Source organism: Canis lupus, chromosome 35, assembly GCF_003254725.2.
Source record: "Canis lupus dingo isolate Sandy chromosome 35, ASM325472v2, whole genome shotgun sequence".
NCBI classification, from domain to species: Eukaryota; Metazoa; Chordata; class Mammalia; order Carnivora; family Canidae; genus Canis; species Canis lupus.
In genome coordinates, this window is record NC_064277.1 from 11,393,175 (window position 1) to 11,416,381 (window position 23,207).

General features: G+C 42.9%; 1 protein-coding gene across 1 annotated transcript in view; it reads right to left on the reverse strand.

Annotated features, from left to right (window-relative positions):
- Window positions 1-9,644: 9,644 nt before the first annotated feature.
- LOC112658313 (androgen dependent TFPI regulating protein) overlaps window positions 9,645-23,207 on the reverse strand; it is a 62,004-nt gene continuing 48,441 nt past the window's right edge. The window contains exons 6-7 of the mRNA XM_025444396.3: window positions 17,586-17,737; window positions 9,645-9,842 (exon numbers count right to left, since the gene is read on the reverse strand). Coding sequence (XP_025300181.1) covers window positions 9,808-9,842; window positions 17,586-17,737 — 187 coding nt within the window. The 3' untranslated portion in view covers window positions 9,645-9,807. The remainder of the gene's footprint in view (window positions 9,843-17,585; window positions 17,738-23,207) is intronic.

Sequence of the window (23,207 nt, forward strand, 5' to 3'; positions counted from 1 at the left end):
GGCCCAACCACAGAGCTCTGCAGAGGCCTCTGAACCATTCCCAGAGCCTGGCCCCACACCCTGCCTCAATGTTACATCCAAAGGGACCAGAAAGTCAGTTATGCTATCAGATTTGCTAAACACTAGGATGGGTGGACTCCAGAAGGCAGCTTGGAAAGAAGGGTCTTCCAAGTGATGGTCAAAATAACCTGAAACTTATTATATTCTTTTTTTTAAGATTTTATTTATTTATTCATGAGAGACACACGCAGAGAGGCAGAGACACAGGCAGAGGGAGAAGCAGGCTCCATGCAGGGAGCCCGATGTGGGACTCGATCCCAGGACTCCAGGGCCACACCCTGGGCTGAAGGCAGGTGCTAAACCGCTGAGCCACCCAGGCATCCTTGAAACTTACTATATTCAGTCAGACTTCAGTTGTTCCCATGTACAAGGAAAATTCAAGAATTCCCATACATCAGTGTTTCCAACTTTGGCTGTGCCCTGGAATGACCTCAAGGTGCTTTTAAACCTCCCAATGCCTAAACTATAGCCTAGATGGATTCAGAATCTCTGGAAGAGGGATCTGGGCTTTTTGTAACTCCTCAGGGCTCCAAATAAGCAGGTAAGGCTGAAGAGCTCTGCTAGACCCTTCCAGTAGTTCTTCATATTTCCTTCCTTCACCTCACGCCTTGGCATTCTGCTTAATGTCCACTTAACCTATTTTGGGGGCCATTCAAGCTACTAGGCATGGGGAAGAGGGTTTTCTTGGGACCTGAGCCCTTTCCATACTGCCTCAGAAGGTCAGAATGAAAATGTTTAGCATTTTGACTTTGAGGAGACAGAAAGAAGGATTGACCTTCTAGACATCATGAGGGAACAGAAGCAGGATTTGGTGAGATCACATGGCATAGAAGAAAGGGGGCAAGCATCGGAGCCAACTAGACTTGGCTTAGGCTTCATCCTTCTTGGATAATTCTTCCTTGGAAACCCCATCAGCCTCACTGAGCCTTAGTTTCTTTATCCTTCACATTAAGATAATAATGTCTACCTTGTGGGACTGTGAGGAGGACTAGAGATAAGGAACAGCAAATGGCCATGTGTAGTAGGTGGTATAATCACCAGTGGTATAACTTATTGGTGATTGCTTAAATTAAGACAAGCAAGTAGGAAGAATTAAAAGCTGGAGTTTGATATCCAATGACCCCTGACCCCCAACCCCCTCATTTGTACAATAGGGATAATGTTCTGGGTTGAATAGCCTCCCCTTAATATCTATGTCTGTCTGGAACCTCAGAATGTGACCTTGTTTAGAAATAGCATCTTTGCAGATGTGATTAGTTAATTGATCATCTTCAAAATAAGTTAAGTGAGAAGTGATCATCTCCCCTAGTCTCATAAATCAAAAACAAAGGAGAACAAAGAGACCACAGAAGCCGTGGAAACAGATGGGCTTGTGGCCCTGAGTTCCTGAGTTCCTAGGCCCTGACTTCCTGAGGCCCTGAGTTCCTAGGAGAGGGAGCTGGTTTCCTGGCCAACAAAGTATACTAGGAACAAACCTTCCTTCTTAAATCCCCCAACTGAAGAGCCTGATCTTCACTAGAAAGGCATTCCTTCACCCGATTCTACCATTGGTGGGGACAGAGCCTAGCATCAACATAGTGCAGGTGGATTTAACTATGGGGTCTCATATCTTTCTCCCCTATACACTACCCCTGCAGCCAAGGAAGGTACACTAAGACATGGGGGACAATTCTGTGGTGGGATGGTTTGAACGAAATCATTCTGTACTCGGGGGAGCCCTAAAAGCAATGACTGATGTCCTTAAAAGGGAAATAAGAGGCGGATTTGGACAGATTTCAGATTCCAACTATGATAAGAGACACAGAGACACAGAGAGTAGAATGTCATATGAAGATGGAGGCAGAGATTAGAGCGCTGCAGCCACACACCAAGGATTATCAGGGGCCATCAGAAGGAAGGCTTCTTCTCCAGCCTTCTGAGGGAGCCTGGTGTTACTGACACCTTGATTTCAGACTGTTACCTCCAGAACTATAAGAGGATAAACGCTTGTTTTTAAGCCACCTACTTTGTGGTTCTTTGTTGCGCTAGCCCTGGAAACTGGGAAGCAAATACAGATAATAATAGCTCTACCACTTATAGACTACTGCAACTATAAACAAATTTATATTGTAAATATATTTAAATTTAGTGATGGTAAAGGTAAAGTTTAGGCTAAATGTTAACTGGGATTATCCAGATGCTGGATAAACAGTCTGGCCTGATGTCAACTATCTCTTGGAAGGTCTTTTTCAAGAATGACCATATGAGAGATGAAGTACAGTGACAAATGTTAACTGGAGAAGGGGGCAAGGCGAGAGGCAATAAGGCAATATGTCAAATGCAAGGGCTTCGGACCCTGGGCATGTCCACCCACCAACAGGGAACAAGGGCTGGCTGCCCTTTGATTGCAGACACACAATCACAACCCTTTGTAACACATACAGAGCACATTCACTCACTAACAGCTTAGAGTCTTACAGGTTCTCATCCTCAGAGACCCTGCATCACTATCCCAGAGTCGTGCTTTCAATCTCTTTCCAAATATGCAACCACAGGACCAAGATTTATGTACATGTGGCATTTTCATTAAACCCCTTAGAATGCACAGGAATCTCCCTTTATGGTTGTTAATGCAGTCAAGGAAGTAATCCCTGTTTTAAGTAATCCCAGAGTCTAGTATGACTCCCAGGTGGGCCCCTGAGAGTTCATCTGTGAGTTAGAAGGACTTTTGGCAGCAGGTCTTTTCTTTCCCATGATGTGAATTTACCCAGAAACCTCCATTGCTGAGTAGGGAGACCGTGATTGAATTGGCTGCAGACCTATCTCTTGGCATCTTCCTCTTGGCTTGGTGATATGGAAGGGCACCAGAAGGTTGAAATGGCCACACACATCTAGTAGAGGAAAATACAGGCAGTACCAAAGCAATCTAATTTATAATAAAAAGAATTTTACTTAATCACATGACTTCACAAATTGGCAAATTTGAGATAACGCATGTATTTAAAATGACAATGTGAGTGGACTTTAGAATGTACTTAGTAAAATTTTCCAATGGAATAAAACACAACGTCTTAGATTGAGAGTTTTCAGAATCGCACACCGGATTCCTGCCAAGGTAAAAGTCATACAGTATTTGTTTTCTTAACTCAACTTCATCTAACTTCATAATTTGAATCTTAATAAAATTAAGTGTTGAGTGAAAACAAATCCCTACAGTGTCACCAAATGTATCAGCTCAGGCCAGACTTAAGCCTTCAGCGGAAGGTTTTGTAAGCTCTTGTAGTGGAAATGTTTCTCTTCTTCCTGTCTGCATCTCAGAGGGGCTGAGTCTAGCAGAGCAGCTGCTAACACAGTGAGCAGGAGAAGCAAGGCTTGCTTCTACATTCCCACAGATGCTGCAGGAGGAAAGGCTGTAAGCTCCTAGTGCCAATCCGAAGGATCCAAGTGGTGACCACCATGGTCTCTGTCCTCAGGCCACGCATGCATGTGGCCCAGACCATGCACATAGCAGGCACTTGCTCAATGAATGAATGAATGAATGAATCCTACAGTATGATGGAGTGCCGTGTTGTTCAGCTTATAGGTTGTAACCTATTGTTGGATTTAGAAATCAATGTAATTGTCAAAATATATTTCAAGTAATAGAATAGAAAATAATTAGAAAATAGTGGTCTATCACACATTAAAAGTGTGTGTGTGTGTGTGTGTGCTTGTGTTTCTACGGAGTCATGATGTAAAACATATTTCCACGGTATCAGGAAAACCTTTGGTGGAGTGGAAACTACTGGGGCATGTGTGTTGGATAGATCTAGGTTTAAATTCCCATGTCACCAGGAGACACTGAACATGTTACCTAAATCTGAGTGTTGAATATGCATTTAAAGCCTGTTGTATATCACGCACTGTGTTCTGTGTAGGGGATGCAGTGGTGAATAAGGCATGCTGCTAGCCCTCAAAGCAGCTCAGTGTACCTTTAGTAAGTGTCCATTTTCCCTCAACATTTCAGGAGGTCTGGGACTGGTTGAGAAGATGTGTGGGTAAGAAGGAATCTCGGGGGGGGACACTTGGGTGGCTCAGTCAGTTGAGTGTCTGCCTTCTGTCATGATCTTAGGGTCCTGAGATTGAGCCCCAAGTTGGGATTGAGCCCCAAGTTGGGTTCCCTGCTCAGCTCAGTGGGAATTCTGCTTCTCCCCTCCCTCATCCAGTTCCCCTTGCTTGTGCGCTCTCTCTCTCTCTTTCTCTCTGTCAAGTAAATAAATGAAATCTTAAAAAACAAAGGAGGAATCTTGGGGAAGCTCAATCTAGCTGAAGCTCTTCAAGAGCCAATGGAAACCATTTTTTTCCTTTGCCCTGCCTCCTCTCTTTTTAAGAATGGTGGCAATCCAACACTAACTTTTCTCCCCAGCTCTAGAGCAAATTGAAATTCCTGTAGTGCCAGCCAGACAATCAAGACTGGAAACTTCGAGAGTGGCATGTCACAGCTGTGCCTCCTCTTTCCACTACTCCAAAGGCATGCAGAATTTTGTTGACCCACTAGTGGCCAAGATCACTCTCTAGCTCCCTTTGGGGATACCCTGACCATATGCTCTCAGAGTGGGATGGAGAGCCAGGACACTCTCTTGGCAGCCCATAGAATAAAACATTGTGAATCAAGCAAGGTTTGTCCTTGGAGTCTGCAGCTGACCCTTTCTGAACCTATTTATTTTCTTCCAATATTCTGTTTCATTCTGCTATGCATACCTTTCCCCATATTCACACTTTTTCGAGTCATCAAATATCCTTCACCGATCATTGAATATGCATGAGTGTATGTCAACAGGTCACCTCTTTCATTTGTGTAGGAAATGTGTCTCTTCATGTCCAGTGGAATGCTTTATCCATGGGGAGGGATTTTTTTTGTACATTAGTAAGATATTTGGAGTGACAGTAAGAGCAGAGACCCTTTCCATGGTCCCAAAGAGTCATGCCATGGAGTAACTGAAGAAGTCTCAGTTAAGATGAAGTAAGAGTCAGACTAGACCAAGTCTTAATGATAAGAGCTATTATCTATAAGAAAGGGCCCACCAGGCACCTAAAATAAATTCTGATGTAAACAGGATTTGTCTTCTGTGCTCCTCCTGCACCCACTTCTAAGGATCAATCTCCCTGATTTGGATTAGTACACTGCAGGCACTCTTTGGGGTAATCAGGGCTATCCAGTTGTCCAATCTGGAGCTCCCCCTGCATGCAGTCTTTATTCTCTAGGCCATTCCTCATCGGTTTTTCCTCTTTATCAAAATTTGTACTATGTTCCATTCTGTCAATGTGCTTTCTACTACTAGGTCCCATCAAAGTATAACCTGATCACCACTGTTAATAGGATTCTGGGATTTAACAGGGAGAAAGTGTCTTCAGAGAAATGGTAGCTCTCATGTTGACACGCTCAGCTTCTGGGAGAGGGGGAAAGATCATTGGTGATGAAGCCTATAGAATTAAGAAGCTGTAAGTAACCCTTGAGTCAATTCTCTGTACATATTTCCAGTACTCTCTCATGGTGCAGAGCTTGACCTTGTTGGGGATACAGACAACTCAACATGGCCCCTGGTCTCAATGAGCTTGCAGCCAAGCAGGGTGGGATGGAGAATCTTAGATGCCACAACCACTTTAAATAATCTTATTTACTCATGGTAGGTATTAGCATGGGACTTTAAAAAAACCAAGCCTCAGAAAAGGAAACTCTTTTCCCCCTGGTTTCTATATGCATAGTGAGGGGTGGAGGCGGGATTTGAATTCAAATCTCCTGTGGCTTTGAAGCCCATGTTCTTTCCAGCATCTCAACTGCTATGGGAATAGAAGCCAAGAGGCTGGATAAAGGAGAGAGATGCAAGGCTGGGTGGCACAGGCATGGCCCACTCTGGGGTGTAGAGAAGGGATTGAGCCTTGTACCTTGGAGAGCTAGAGGGAGCTTTCCGGAGACTGGGAAGTAGCACCCAGTAAAGTCTGAAGCCACAAATAACTTGTTTTTATGACAGCATCTAGACAAAGAAAGGTCTATCCAGGACGGGACACCAGTTTAAGGAAAGGCTTGGAAATAGGAATCAAATCATGCTGGAGGCCAAAACAGTGGGTCCTTGATTAAGGGGATGAAAATTATTCTCTGGGGCCCCCTGCTTTTTTACCTCATCTCATTCAAGCCGAGGGTGGGTGAGCCAGTGCAGGAGAGGGTTTCCCTAGTCTAAGGGACAGGAGCTCTGCAAACCTGCCCTTGCCCACAGCCAGTATCTGGAACCACTGCCTCGGAGAATGATGATCAGGGTCCCCCAAGGTGAGGGGCTTTTTCTCAGAAGTCCCTGATGACATAGGCTGCAACCTTCCTGGGAGGAAGGGTGAGGGAGCCAGGTGCTTCTCCCTTCCCTTTTTGGAATCCAAGCTTGTTTCAATTTACATAACACAGCTTAATCCACAGAAACAGGAGCCAGGAGGCAGGTTCTTTCTCTCTCTCTCTCTTTTTTTTTCTCTGCTTTGAGACACGGAAACCTTTATTTTCTCCCTACACCACAAACCGGTGCTGTTAAATAATATTGGATAATTGTACCTGTCGTACTTCCCATATTGTGCTGAGGAAAAATAATTGCTGGTTTTCTGCTTTGCAGTTTAGCTGTGACTTCGTCATTTGACTCGGAGCATGTCATTTTCTCCCATTTTAGACTGTGTACAGTCAAACTGTGTGAAAGGACCCGCGGATAGCAGCCCTGCGTGTGTGAGTGGGCGCGGGCCTCATTCAGCAATGATTTCTAATTTATACAGCATTGAAAATCCACAGCTATAAATAAACAGTTCTGACTGGCTTTGCTGCCTACTCAAATGCTCTATTAAAAAAAAAAAAAGAAAAGAAAGAAAGAAAGAAAAGAAAAGAAAAAGAGCCACCAACTGCATGAGAAAGGAAAACAATGTCTGGGTATGGATTCTGGTTTCTGACACTTGGGTCTGGGAGGGAGAGGCCCAGACTTGGGAGGGGTTCAGGGTCCAGCCAGGCGGCCTTCTGGGAAGCCCGGCCTCCCCACTCCTCTCTCAGCCCCCCCCCCCCCACTCCCCACATGCAGGCGCCACGTGTTTGGGGATTACAGTATATGAAACTAACTTCCTGTTATGACAAGTGTTGCAAGCGAGTAGGTGCAGAGGAGCTGAAAATACTTTGAGAAATGTATGACCCATTTGAGGAGAGGACGGGGCTAATGGGCTGTTGAGGCAGACAGGATAAGTCTTCACCCCAAATTGAAAATTGGGGTCGCATGTGAGATAGCAACTCTAGAACATATGGCCCAGTCCACGAGGCACTGGAGCTGCTCTTCTCTCGGCCTATGTGGATGAGAGTTTCCACCACACTGGGGTCCCTTGACCACCGCCTTTTATCTAGCCTTGAGATGTACACGTGTCTTTACTTTTTAAAAAACTTTCAGATGACCAATTACTGCTCTGCTCTGTAATCAGGAGATAGGAAGATGGGCTCAGGAATCGATTATGCATGTGACCTTGGACCAGTCATTTCCCCTTCTCTGAAGCCAGTGACATGCTAGAGCCAGCTCCTGTGGTCCTTGCAAGGACCAAGTGGTTATGCATATCTCTTCCCAGCTCTGTATTCAGTGGCCTGTTGGCATCTTGAAAAAAAAAGGTGGTGGAGTGTTCACACCACGGACTGGGCAAACACTAAATCAGGGCCTCACAATTTTCTCTCTTTCTGAGGGATTGGTTATTTTAGACATTTACCAGCACACCAGTATCAGAAACTCAATTGCCTCATTTGGGAAATGAGGACATGATACATTTTCTACTTATGAGATTCTCGTGAGGATAGAGTGAGATCATGGGAGTGAGTGCAGTTTGCCAATAGCATGACCCTACACAAGTATTATTGCTGACTATCTCCCCGTGCGATTGGTACGGCCATCTAACCATTAAGGACCTAGCCTTCTGTGGGCAGCCAATCTTACATACCTCTTAATGTTTATTTAGTGTGTTTAGTGTTTGTTGTGGATATTTTGCTGCGTCTCCTTTCTTAAGCTCCAGCCGTGCCTGGGAGCCACCTATGTGCTGGTGATTCTCAGGTATTTCTTGCAGTGGAATGGATCCTGCACGATGGTCAGTCATACAGAAATCAAGGTCTAAATTGGTTCCAGGGACCATGAAGCCACAAATAGAATTCTGAGCCCTCATCCCAGCCAAGAGCTTTCTATCACTCTGAGGAGTATGCAGCCTAGGTTATCTTTGGGGTGTGGAAATTTTGGGTGATACCCTGTGGGCCTTGCATTTGGGGAATTTCCACTGTGACAACTGCTTCTGGGCTTCTGCTGAGACCAGGTGCTTGGAGCAATCAAGCAGCAGCAGGTATAGGAAAAGAGGTGCTGTTCCTACCTAGTTCAATCTGAAAAGAGTTGCGGCTCATATTTATATATTAGTAGATATAGGGTTAGTGAGATGGTGGGTTTCTGGGTGCCTGTTCCAGGCTTCTTGGGGACTGCCTGCCCTATTGTGTCAGTCTGCCATTTTCTCTGATTTCTCAAGACTGTTCTTGGTATTTCTAAGGTTTCACAGTCTTGGAATAGATATGGCACTGTGGCTGGTCATACAGCCATCAAAGTTGAATGTGGTTCCAGGAACAGTTTTTGCCAAATTTTACCCATTTTACTAAATTCCTTCTGCATGCTGTTAGCTTGAGAAGCCTGAGTACAATTTACTTTGCTGCCTGGACCCAGTTCACATGAACCTGGTGACATACCACTAGACTCCATGTTTATCCATGACTAGACCTGTTATCATCCATGTTCTTTACAAAAATGTGCCTGTAAATAAAGACCCAGAAAAACTCACGAGGAAGATCAAAGCTGGGTTTGTGAATCTGCTTGTTAATCAGAAAGCGAACTCAGCAAAGTGCTTTGTGCCAAAGTATTTTCGGGGGTCCTCAAGGTCATGTCACTTCCCATCACTTACTCCCCAAGTAAGATGTACTTTTATTTGACAAATTCATCAATATTCCAATAGAAGAGATTTTGATGGTGATGTCACTAAGTCCCATATTTGGACCTGCCCTGAATCCTTGTTCACAAGAGGCACAGATTTCCCCATATTTTTTAGAACTTACTTTCTCATTGCCCCAATTACTTTGCTGTCCTATCAGGTGGACAATTTAACTTCCGTATAGCACTCATCTCCCTACATCTCTATCTAGACTGAGGAAAATAAAACAAAACATGAGCAATCCATGAAAATAACTAGTTGATAAAAATACTTGTTTTTAGGAAGGTTGGGGTCATTAAAAATTGCAGAGGATGGGAGTTAGAAGATCTGGGGGCTAAATGCTATTGTCTTGGTTCTGACATTAGCTCTTTGGCTTCATGCAGGTTACTTCTCAGCTAGGTCCTCAACACACTCTTTGGTAAGGTGAATAGTTTCAGTGATCCTAAATTATTTCCCTCTCTAAACATTCTCTAACCCCGGGTTTGTGCAAGGTTCCTTTGCCTTTGGCTGGATTTTGACCACAGAGGCCAGACGAAGCTAACAGATTCTGAGACAGCAGTTATTGTTTCTTGCATGTCCAGTAAACTTTGAAAAAACGAAGAGTCCCCAAATTAATCTACCTTCATAAACACTCTTATTACATTTAAATGTCATTCTCTGTCCTTTCTACCTTCTTTTGTTGCTCCACCACCTCCCTCAACCAGAAAAAAACAAAACCAAAACCAAAAACTCTCATGTTTTTTTCCTCCTTTGTTCTTGGAAAATGGCCTGTGATCATTTCCTCTTTTTCCTTGGCTGCATCGCGTCACCTGTATGATGAAGAGAGAGAGACATCAGACTCCAGGGTTTCTATAATGGGTAATTTTGTGCAAGCAGACATGCTCCCTGAATTGGGGCAGTAGAAAGTTGAGGACACTTAGCCCAGGGCAAGAAGATGTACTTTACAAAGTTCTGAAAACCTAGCAAGCACCTCTACAGAAAAAGCAAGAAGCAGCTCTGTTGACCCCGCTTGGTGCTTGACTCACAGCTAGTTTGTTGACTGATGGTGCCTTTGCCTTCATGGGCTTCTACAGGTCTATTGTGATTGGTGTTGCTCTTGGCCAAGTGTTTAAAAGCTGTACACTACCCATCAACAAACTCTGAGATTGTGCAAATGGAGACGAAGAGACATCAAATTAGAGAAGAAATAGAAGAGTGGATATTCACCTAATTAGGGTTCATTTTATGACCTCTCCCCAAATCAAATTATCAGCCCAAATGGAAAAGTACTGACATATTGATTAAATTTTAGTAAACTCATTAGAAGGGCTTTCTTCTACTGAAATTATAGCACTAGATTTCTAGAATGACTTCCGTTCAGCCAACAAGTTGGCACCTCTGTATTTATTGATCATAAATCTTTGCATAAACTCTGGAATTTCTAACACTTCATTAATGCATTATTCTTTCCACCTGTTGTAAATGTTTTCAATCCTACTTAGAAAAATTTTCTCAAATCAGCCTCTCCTTGCCCACTCCAGAGCCCTGTTAGTTCTGGCTTGATGCCACAGCAATCTCATGCTCCTACTTTCATGCTTCATCCTTCAAATCCTGCCCCCTCCATCAGTTATGCCTTTAAATATCTTCTACTAATTTTATTTTGCTAGAGTTTCCCTTCTCAGAGGTTGTAGTGACTGATGATTAGAAGACTCCCTCATCACACTGCTTTTCTAGGACAGCCAACTCTTAATCACACAGCCCTTGGGGCCATCCTGTATTCATGCCTATCAACATTTTTAAGGACAGTCCTCTCTTTTCTTCTTCTTTTACTCATCCATCCAGATACCCTCAGTCACTCCAGGGAAGCCTTACTAATTTATCTAGCTTTACAGGCTTCACATCATTTTCATTTATGCTCCCACTTATTTTTCATTTTTGATGTGGATTCTTTCCTCCCCTGAGAGGTCTTCTGCACTTTAGGCTCTAAGTACAAGCCCAGAACCTTCTCTTTTCTGAAGCATACACTCAATGCCTGTAATAAATCCCTTTCCTGTTAAATGACACATTAATTCCTTCATTTTAAGAGCTTGGGCAACATCAACTTCACAACTTTGTTGAGTCTTGCCATACCTCTGAAGGCTCCTAAAAATTCTATGCTGCTTACCAACCCCCAGCCCCTCAAGTGTAACTGTAATCACAACCACGCTCCTTCAACCCCAGGTGCCAAGGACTGGAGAGTACATCTCCATTGAAGAAACACAACAGAAACTGAAGGCATAGAGAGAAGGAGCCCAGGAGTGGAAGTGGTGGCAGGAAGTTCTTTTGTGAGAGGAGAGCAGGTGGCTTCTTCCCTGAGATCAGAGTCTCCCACATCCAACACTAAGCAGCTAGACAGAGAGCACTAAAACATGTCCATGGACCCACAAATCCATTAGAGAAGGCATCATCCCAAAATGTGTCTCTGGGTGGACTTCCAACAGTCATTTCTTCTGTAGTGAGTTACATGGTGTGAACATCACAGAAATCATATTTATCTTTTTGTTTCTAGCTGGTGGGGTCCTGCATTTTCCTGGAGTTGAGCAGTCTATGGGCTTCTCTGAGTCCTCAGAATCTATCTCTGGCCATGATTCCACAATACATGGCTCGAGATTAAGGAGCTGTGGACTTAGTAATAGGTCATATTAGCCTAAACAAAGTTCACAACATGAATTTCATATTCTAACTGGGAAATAGTGTTGTTTCTTATCCCTCTTTTCTTCATAGAAAGGCAATTTTTCTAGTGGAATGCCTCCTAGTTGGCAGTTAGGAAGCTAAGTCCATCCCCGATTCATTTTAGTCCTTTCTTTATCCTGTGTTAGATAGTACCAAGAAATAGAGATATTTTAGGCCAAACATTTAATGTTTGTCTTGTGTAAGATCCAAACGTTTTCTGCTGTCATGGCAAAAAAACCATTCTTTTAATCAACATCACTATGGATACCATATGTAATTATATTCCTTATTATTCCAATAGTCAGAAAATAGAGTAAGTAGAAACATTATACTCACAAAGATTTACACCTATGTATCTACAATCACAAAAGCTACTGCTGCTAGACTTTGAACTGAAAAATTGAAGAACATTTGCCTAGTTTCCGTGGGTTGGCTTGGAAAAGGGTGAGAAGGCAGATGGTTGGGGAGATATGAGGTGTTAGAAGAATGAGATTTGAACATGAATGAGTAAAAGTTTCAGTGCAGACATAGCAGGAAGGAGATGGAGCTGAGGTTCTGGCTGGAGAAATCCTTGTGGGAAAAAAGGCAGTGAAAGAAGGAGAAGAAATAATCCAACATGGACTCTGTTTGAGTTGAGGGAGATGAAATTAGGGCAAGAAAGGCAAAAAGGAGATATATTTCTGTTATTGACTGAATGTTGCTTCCATAGAACCTTGCTTTAGAAATACACATGGAGTCATCTCCTTATAAGAATCTTTTGTTGTGAAATGATCAGGGACAACATGCAAGACAGAAAAAAATTTAAATTTCTTCATGGATAAAACCAAAGAGGTAGACTAGATGACCTCTAAGCAGCTTTCAACAATAAAAATCTCCCTTTAAAAAAGTGTGGCCTAGAGAAAATAGTATTAAAGGAAGGTTTTAATGTCATTCTGTCTAAGCCATAGACACAAAGTCACTTGGTTAGACTAGAATTTTCAGCTTATGAACTCTCCTTAGGAGGGAAAGGATTTATGGTCTCAGGCCCTGACAAAGGATAGCCTGACTCCTGGCACATGTCCCTCAGGAATGTTAAAAGAGGGGTCATGGGTCAGAGATAAGCTGATTGCCTCTCCAGCCACACATACATATAAGAGGCCATGCCATGTTGGCCTGGAGGTGCTTAGCTCCCTTATGTGCCTGATATATCTTGTGGGTGTGTTTTTCTTCCTGAGGAAGAAAGTCTTGATATCAGCATTCTTGTGCCTTATCCAGGAAGAGAAAGAAAGAAAGAAAGAAAGAAAGAAAGAAAGAAAGAAAGAAAGAAAGAAAGAAAGAAAGAAAGAAGAAAGAAAGAGAAAGAAGAAAGAAAGAAAGAAGAAAGAAAGAAAGAAAGAAAGAAAGAAAGAAAGAAAGAAAGAAAGAAAGAAAGGAGGGAGGGAGGGAGGAAAAGAGGGAGGGAGAGAGGGAGGAAGGGAGGAAAGAAGGAAAGAAAGAAGAAAAATTCAGTGCTCAAGAGGCAGACAAACAAGGAAGAGTATACAGGAACCCTTTGATAGCCCTTTTTCCCCCAGTCGGGATAGAAAGACTGTATCTGGGGCATCCCTAGGTGCTCAGACATGGTGTGCCAAGCTTACAATGATCTGCCAGAGACTGCTTCCCCTTGCCCGATTCTACTATTGTTTGAAATCTATGTTCCATCTAACTCTGCCCAAAGAGTAGAAATTGAATCTTTCCTGGTGGGTATGTGGTCCCAGTAAGTGACCCTGTGCTTGTTCAGCCTCTGTCCCATGACACATAAAAGTTAGCACAGGGAAGGGAGTGAGATGGTGAAAGTCATGCATGGTGGCTCTCTGGAAACTCTTAAGAGCTTTGTGTGTCACAGCATCTTCTTGCAGACCATCTGGACCTTCCCGAGAGCCTGATAGCATTTGTCTCACTGATACATGGGGCCAGATCCATGCTTCTACGCATTCCTGAAGTATGACACCCAGTATCCGAGTTCACATTTGATTATTGACATCATCGCTTATTATTGCCTTTCTCACTCCTCTCTGACATGACACATGAGGAGGTAGAAAGTGGGTAGACATTCAGCGAGTGTGGCCATCACTGCCACAGACTAGCAGCATCAGAATCTTTGCATGTACACATTAGAAGGGTGGAATCCCACACTATACCTTAGATCTACTGAATAAGAATCTATATTTTAACAAGAGCCTCATTTTAACAAGATTTGGAAGCACATACAGGTTTGGGAAGCGCTACTCCGAGATTGTGGCTCTTGACAATAACTGCAGATTAAAATAACGGGACAGCTTTTAAAAATGTCAATGCCAAGTCCCCATCTCCACATATAAGGACTGAATTGGTCTGGGATGGACATGAGAATTAGTATTTTTAAAACTCCCTCAGTGATTTTATAATGTGGAGTAAAGGTCAAGGACTACTGCTAGAGAGATCCTTACAAATTAGATGGGCCTTGACTGATATTTCTTGACCACTTGGTACTTGGATGGTAATTCCTAACCAGACCACACTGTGTCTCAGGATTTCAGAAGCAGCGATTCCAATTAATTCTAGCCTCAATTAATCTGACCTCTTAATTTTTCAATAACTGCTCCCTCTCTGTCAATTTTTACTCTGCTATGGGATTGTTGCTCTTCATCGCCTTCAGCTGGGGAAATTGGTAAGCGATGCATAAAATCGAAGGAGAGGATTAGAATACCCATATAGGAAAGTCTGACTTTTGAGGGGGAGAATAAGTGAGATTAACAGCAATGACTCCTATGTGTCAGGCCCTGTTCTAGTCACTTGACACTTCTCAAGTCATTTATGGTCCTCGAGGATGTTAGGCGGAGGGCGCTAGTATTGTCTCCATGATGCACAAGGAAAACTGGAACACTAAAGACATTTAGTGTCTTGCCCAGTGTCATCGGTCTACCAGTAGTAGGACCAAGATAGGAACCCAGGCAGTTTGGCACAGAGCTTTTCTCCCAACTACTGCCTCCTACTGGTCACCAAAGCACTCCTTAAAGTTGTGCTCTCATCCAAGGGAGCTCAGGTGTGAAAAGAGGTGACAAAGTAGGATTAGTTCTGGATTTGGACAGAGAAGGTAGCTGTTTACATCTCTCCATAGATCCAGAACAGGTTTGGAGAAGAACTCAGAGATAGAAGAACCACGTGACTGATTGTCCAAGCCTGGGCAATGCTAAACTACATGTACACTGGCATGGCAGGCATTCACCATATCCTGGCATGGGTGGTCCACTGACTTGAGGTCATCCCATCACTGAGAAGTCGAAGTGAATTGACACAGCCTACATGGCTGGTTTGAGGCTAGCTGAGAGACATATCCTGGTTTTCTTGATTTCTATTCCAGTGTTCCTCCCCCTATTTTGCACTGCCTGTCCTAACACACATCTCTTTTTCAACCGCTCTCCAAACAATATACCATAGTGTCACCATCTATGCTCCTTAACCTCTCTGCCCGATACTTTAATCTCCAACCATTATAGTCACTCCTTGACCACTGTTTCCAGAAGCCCTGTGCACAAAGTCCCATTTAATGCTTAGAGAGGAGAGTTCTTAGATACCCTCTGTCTGCATTGATTGATCCATTGGATAAGCTAATGGATACTTGAGAGTGAATGATGAATAAGACACACTCCTAACCCTTACAGAACTCAGTGTCTTGTGTAAAAACCTATGTCCATGCAGACCATAGGAGGCTTGCTGAAAGAGGTGAGTTGATATGATTAAGTGGGTGTGAGACAGGCAAAGACTGGGGGGATGTGAAAGACTGAAGCCATGGAAGACAGGGACGACATCAATGGGTAAAGAAAACAAGCTGCTGGGGCACACATTTAGAAAAAAGAAAGCAAAAGCCACAGCAGGGACTGGCTCACAGAGACCCTTGTGTGTCATTCCAAGAGTTTGGACGTTCATCTGTAAACTGGGGAAGATTTAAAGTGTTTTAAGCAGAATAAGACATGGGAAAACGTGCTCACATAGATAGCTCTGTTTAGTTTTAGATAGTTTAAAGTGTTCACTGCAACTGGAATGTTAAGTGATCGAATTTCTCTTTTAATTCTTACTAGACCTTTTATAGTTATGGTCTGTTTAGAACTTAACCCGTTTATGATCCTATTCTGATGCCATATAGGACTTTTGGCCCAATCTGTTCTTTAAGGAGTTAAAAATCTAGAGAGAGGAGAAGGACACATGGCCACCTACACGTATCTCTGCCACTCACATTAACATAAGCATTTGCATATATGACAGTCCACATGCTGATGCTAACTTATTTGCTCATTGGGACCTATTGTAGTGAAAAATTGGATGTAGTTCTTAACCAATGAAGCTTACTTAAAAGATCTTTGTGTTAAAAATAATACTAAATTTGGTTGAAAAAGTTTTTAATTCAACGGATGTCTAAAAGTCACTGTAGAGTAACAACTTAGAAATTAATCATTATTGAATTCAATACAATTGTTTTAAAAAGTTATTGTTCTGTAAGCTCTGAGTAATCACGTTTCTCTCTGCAAATTTCAAATGGATTAGTTTCTTCCTTCTTTTTTTTTTTTTTTTTAAATATAGATTCGGGGAAGGCATCAAAAATCCTTACCAAGAACTTCAAGGAGCCAAACTAGTTAGAATTAGATGTCAACACATCTAAAATGTCAACACATTTTTCCCCCCTTTGGATAATTTCCTGTGATTTGGAATCCTGATTTGGGGAGTAAATTTTAGTATTTCATTTTTTTTAAGTGTTTGCTTTCAAGGATATTGCCTTTGAGATTTCCCCAACCCGTTACATTCTCCAAGGGTAGAAAACATGTGAAAAAGCCAAATTGCATGCTTATTTCCCCAGGGTCTCATTCTCCTCTCAGAAATATGTCGTGTTTTGTTTTTTGTTTTTTGGGTTTTTTTTTTGTTTTTGCGTACATGGGCTTATGTTTTCACACCAGTTCATAGATTGGGCGGAAGATGCCACTTGTGCCATTTCTATTTTGATAGAACAGAATGGCATGTGGGCGTGTGATGTGGGGGACTGTGTGTGACTCTTGCTTCCTTATATACAAAATCAGGGTATACTTCCTGCACTTCCCTTTGGGTAGGGAAAAAAACATGATTATTTTGCAACCTGACTTTTTAATACCTACCATTTCAACAAAAGAATATTCTGGGGGTGGGGGTTGTGGGGGAAGCAAGGAAGAGAATAAAATCTTCCATTTTAAAATCAGCTGAGTTAAGAAGCAACATGATTCCAGCTACTTATAATTAGAAAGCTTAGCTTGCTGACATATTCACTTTGCCCAAGACCCTGTTTAAATGACAATTCTTATCTCAAGTATAGGATGTGAATTTATCTGGTGAATGTTTTACTATGGGCTAGAAGCAACCTAATGGGAGAAGGATAGGAGACCATCTGGGAAGGCATAGCTGAGGTTGGAAGAATGAAGCGGTTCATCTGGATCCTATCCTTCGAAAAAGGAAACTTTGACACTAGCAGCTTGTATCCCTCAGTCCCTCACTTAAGGGAAGAAGACCCTGAGTTCATTTTTTTCATGCTGGGGATGATGACACCTTGCTCTCTGGGTCCTGAGCTCTCTAAACAAGATTATTTTTAGCCTTGAAATTAAATGAGGTATTGGTTGGGGGAGGTGGGGACATAATTTGAAGGGGTCCTTTGAGAAAATTCAAACTTCCCCCAGGCCTTCACTTTGCTACTTTGGTAGGACCTGTCTGACTGAATCCTTTGGACAAAGGCATCAAGCATCACTGCCTTCTGCTTTTGGACTGGTTTGTCCTGTTTCCAGGAGGAGTGGAGAAAGTGTAAGGAAGGAATGTGTCTGTAGGTAAAAGAGAAATAAACTGACCCCATTTCCAGTGGTTGAGTTTCTCTCCAAGTAGATAGATGCCAGCACTAAAGATGTAGCTGAGAGAGAAGAAGGCTGTTAGACCCACCGGGCTGAGTTTGGCAAACACAGGATACACCCACGTACCCGTGTCAGAGTAGATCCATAGGACCCTGCAGAAAATGACAAGTCACAATAATTAGGATGACAGGGGTGGGTTGGTGGTGGAGCCATTTTATCCTCAAGATCAATGGGGTTCTGGAGCCCAAAGTAGATAAAAAGAAGCCATGGGGATCATTTGTCAACAGCTGAGGTGCTCCACAAACCTACAAAAGTGATTCTTTTCTGGATGAATAGACTTGATTCAAAGAGACCTCCTATTTCATAAGCAGGGCTTTGTGATTTTACCTAATCTATTAAAATTCAATGTTGGTAAAAGACTATGGGAGAACATCAAACAGATCATCAGCCAAAGAGAGTATGTGAGGACATGAGTTCTTCCTTGCTCTGAGAGGTATGACCTGCTGAGACATTGAACCTGCTAAGAGGGCATCATTTGCTGGCTCTTAGCCAGACAAGTGGGGTTTGCTTTTCTGTACCTAAGAGTCAGGTGCAGCTTTTAATTAGCCCTCTGAGTCTGTGGGGTAGGAGAGACAGAGATGGAGCATTATTGCTCCATTACAATATGCTTTTTAGAGGTAGGAGGGGTTTGGCTGTTAGCCCTGATTTCAGTTCATGAATAGAGCTGTGGATAGAGTGTTCAGGAGGAAAGGATGGATTTACAGGAGGCTCAGATCCTGCTCATGTGAGGATAGAATAGAAGTCAGTTCTGGAAGCCAAGAGAAGGAAAAGAAATGCTAGGAGAGGAGCCACGATGTCTAAGCAGAGCCTGCAAATGCAGTATGCTGGAAACCAACCGCACTGGAAGATGCCAAAATCTGAAATAACTTTTAAAATTAAATATGGGGAAGATGATATATCAACTACAGTTTAAAATTGGTTAAGAGGACAGAATCTGGAAGCAGCCTTCTATGATCCAAATCCTAGTTCTACCACCTATTAGCTGTCTTACCTTCAGCAATTTATTCAGCCCCTCTGTCCCTTATCATCATATGAAAAGTGGGGGTGCAAACAGCATACATATTATAAAGCTGTCATCAGGATTAAGGGAGTTGTTAACACATGTAAAATGCCTGGTCCACTGTGCCTGGTCCATTGTGATCATTTAATAAGAGTTCTAAAGCTTCTCTCTTCTTAGGCACGGCACAGGGGGCTCCTAGCAACCTTCCGTTGAAGCTCCCTACCTCTTATAACAATTAAGATATGCCAGGTCATACTTCAGAAACAACATTCAAATTTGGATACCTCTGGTTATCAAAAGAGTTCAGACAGAAGAATAAAATTCTGAGCTTAATTAAACTTTCAGAAACCCAAGTGTACTCTTGGTTGTTTTAAATACTTCAGATTTGTCAAATGCTTGTGGAAGAGACAAGGACTAATATGAAGCTCAGGACTAGGGTGAGGTAAGGGGGGCACCTATGGTATGAAATTTAAGTGGCCATCTCTGTACATCAGAAAGCACAATCAATCAGTTGCAAAGGAAATCTATGGAATGGGAAAAAATGTTTTTGGTCATATGCCTGATAGAGGATTAATATCCATAATATACAAAGAACATCCCCAACTCAACAACAGCAATAAAAAACTAAACAACCCAATTAAAAATGGGCAAAATATTTAATAGACCTATTTCCAAAGAAGATATATACTAATGGCTAACATGTGAAGATACACAACATCACTAACCATTAGGCAAATGCAAATCAAAACTATGAGAGATAGGGCAGCCCAGGTGGCTCAGCAGTTTAATGTCGCCTTCAGCCCAGGGTGTGATCCTGGAGACCCGGGATCGAGTCCCATGTCAGGCTCCCTGCATGGAGCCTGCTTCTTCCTCTGCCTATGTCTCTGCCTCTCTCTCTCTGTGTCTCTCATGAATATATAAATTAAAAAAAGAACTATGAGAGATAACTTCAAACCCATTAGGATGGCTACTATCTAGAAAATATTATGTGTTGGAGAGGTTGTGGGGGAATTGGAACCCTTATGCACTGTTGGTAGGTATGTAAAACAGCTTAACTGCTATAGAAAAGTGTGACAGTTACTCAAAAAAAATAATTTTTTAGTTTAATTCACAGAATGACCATATTATCTAGTAATTCTACTTCCCTATATATATATTCTCAAAAGAATTGAAAGCAAGAACTCTAAGAGAGTGTTGATAGGTGCATTATTCTCTATAGCTAATACATGGAAGCACCCAAGTGGCCATCTAAGGATGAACAGGAACATAAAATGTGGAATAGATATGCAATGGAATATTATTAAACTTTAAAAAAGAAGGAAATTCTGACCCACACCACAACATGAATGAACCTTGAGGATATTCTTTTAAATGAAATTAGCCCGTCACAAAAGAACAAATACTGTGTGATTCCACCCATCTGAAGTACCTAGAGTCACCAAATTCAGAGACAGAAAGTAGCATGGTGGCTGCCAGGGCTTATGGGAAGGAGGGAATGGGGATTTACTATTTAGTGCGTACAGATATTTGGGGCACCTGGGTGGCTCAGTCAGTAAAGCATCTGCCTCTTGATTTCAGCTCCGGTCATGATCTCAGAGTCGTGAGATCCAGCCGTGCATTGGGCTCCATGCTAGGTGTGGAGTCTGCTTGAGATTCTTACTCTCTCTCTCTCTCTTCCTCTGTTCGTCCCCCCCACCACACTCTAAATAAATAAATAAATAAATAAATAAATAAATAAATAACTTTAAACAGACTTTGCCTCACCTCGTTCATTTTCCACTGTGCTTATCTATGGTGATATCTTCCTTCTTGGAGCAGACCCTCTATCTAAATTCTTTCGGGCAGTTGGGGGAAGGTCAAAGTTTTTTCCTGAGCCTTCTGTTCCTTAAAAATAATCAGCCTAAAATAGATCTCATGCCAAAGAAACACATTTTGGGTGGGAATTTTCCTGCCCCACATTATCATTACTAAACCAACATTGGGATCCTGTGACGCGTGCATCACATGGGCATGTACGTGAGAAGGGTATCCACAGCACTTCTTTCCTGTATGGCTGCTTCTCATGACAAGCCCGGAAAGGTATACGGGACAGAAAGTAAATCCCCAGGGAGCTGGGGCGAGGAATTTGGGGTCAACAAGGAGACCTGAATGCACTCCAAACAGATTGTTTTAATTAGTTCACTTTGTTGACTTTGTATACTAGAAATTAGGGCTTCCTGGTTTCCATGCACATTTATATAAGATAGTCTGCAAATAAGGACATTCCCCTAGAGGCCTGGAAAGTTTCTCTTTATTTACTTCATTTTTGTTTCTTTCAGCATAAGGTTCCGCAAAGGAAAGTTCCTGAGGTAAGTTAACGAAGTCTGTAGCTTCACAGAGAAAGTGCAAAGAAAGTTATAGGTGTGTTAACTGTCAGCGGAAAAGTAATGAAAACACAAATATGCTATCAGGCAAGAGTGCAATTGTTTCGTGCAGGGCAGTGAGAGGCCTGGGTGAGGAGATGCTTATACTCAGGTGGGATCACTTCTTTATGGCTTGCTGAAATTTATGTTGAGAGGAGGAGGGCAGAGGGAGAGAGAAGGAGGAGGAGGAGGGAAAGGAGTGAAAGGAGGGAGGGAGGAAGGTAGGAAAGAAGGAAGGAAGGAAGGGAGGGAGGGAGGGAGGGAGGAAGGAAGGAAGGAAGGAAGGAAGGAAGGAAGGAAGGAAGGAAGGAAGGAAGGAAGGAAGGGAAGATGGAGGCCAAAATGGAATTTGTCACTGTCTTCTTAGTCAATATCAGCTCTTCCCAGCCCCATGTCAGATCCCATGAAACCACATCTAAATGTCCACTGTACTCCATTCCAGGCCCCTTCATCTGGAAGAGTTTCTATAATTGTCTACTTGCTGGGCTTTCTTGCACCCTTCAATCCACTTTCCATACCACAGGCTGCCAGTACTCCAGTAATCTTTCCCAAAGAGAAATCTGCTCATGGCACTCCTCTGCCTCCAGGGAATCCGCACCAACCCCCTTAGGAGAATACCCAAACTCCTTTACCCAGCCTACCTGGTCTTCCCTGCCCACCTGTCAGTCTTCAGGTCTACAGCCTATCCATACTGGATCCTTTTCTGTTTCTTAAACGAACCAAGCTCTGCAGCTCTGGGTCTTCACTCATGTTGTTGTCTCTGCTTGGAACACCTCTGACCTTTTCACTCCCTGAGACACGCTTCTCCTTGCTCTGTGCCTAGCTGAACCTTACTTACAATTCAAGTCTCAACTTAAAAGTCCATTTCTCTAGAAAAGAATTCCCAAAGATCCTGTAACACTCACTCGGTTAGGTTCTTGTGCCACTTACTTCCTTTACCATGAACTTTCCTTTGTTGCTTATTTGACTGTCTTCCTCAGTAGCCTGGAATGGGGCAGGGATCATATCTATTATGCACATCTGTTTCCCAAGTGCTGGGAAGATGGCAAGTTCTTTAGGTATTTTTTCTTTTTTTTTTTTTAAAGATTTTATTTATTTATTTATTCATGAGAGACACACAGAGAGAGGCAGAGACACAGGCAGAGGGAGGAGAAGCAGGCTCCTTGCAGAGAGCCCGATGTGGGACTCGATCCCGGGACCTGGGGATCACGCCCTGAGCCAAAGGTGGATGCTCAGCCACTGAGTCACCCAGGCGTCCCAATTTCTTTAGATCTTTAAATGAATGGCTCTTTGTGGCGGTTCTACTAGCACCCATAGTTCCCTTTAGCTGCAGTTCCCTGTGGCTGCTGCAGAAAGCTCTCAGTTGCCTGATCCACCAAGAACACTGCAGCCTCTGAAACTCAGATGGATCCATGATCTTCCAAATTCTAGTTAATCTATTGCTCACTTCATTATTACTTTGAAGAGACCAATACTTCTTTTCCTCAGTTCTGAGAGCAATATTATGTGTCCTAGAGCCATCTGCCATGTGAATCTGTGTGAGTTAGGCTGGGCAGGTATAGACTGGCAGCTAGAAATTAATCTTTTATAATTTTCTCATCGTAAATCTTGCAGCATCCAGCGGTAATCATAAAATCCATATTTTCTTGTCTCATCAGTACAATAGCAGTGGAAGTCTATGGGTTAGGGACGAGTCGATAACGAGGGGTTTTATGGGCTTTCTGCATGTAATTCTTAAAGTGCTAACACTCACGCTCTCTTTCCCTTGCCCAGCAGAAAAATAGAACTAAAGGACTCTCTGGTCCCATATTTTCAGGCCGACTTCCTACAGAAGCATGTCAGATGGTCACAGTTGCATCGGAGGCCAGAAGACAGGGACAACCTGGATTCACATTTTGTCAAGAAATGCAACAAGTTAGCAGATTTTCTACAAGGAAAATGTCCCTGACAACAGCTGGGACCTGGCGATTCCTTAAGGTAGGGACGGAGGAGCCTATTGTTGCCTTTGCAAGGCACTCCCATGTCACCCCTCTGCTCACCTGCCCTCTCAGGCTTTGTACTCTTCTCTGCAAATAGCTCCCAGTCACACATGTGAGCAATGGCACATTGAAGACACCTGCCAGCCTTAAGCTACAAAAAGGACTCCTGTACCTTCTCGGT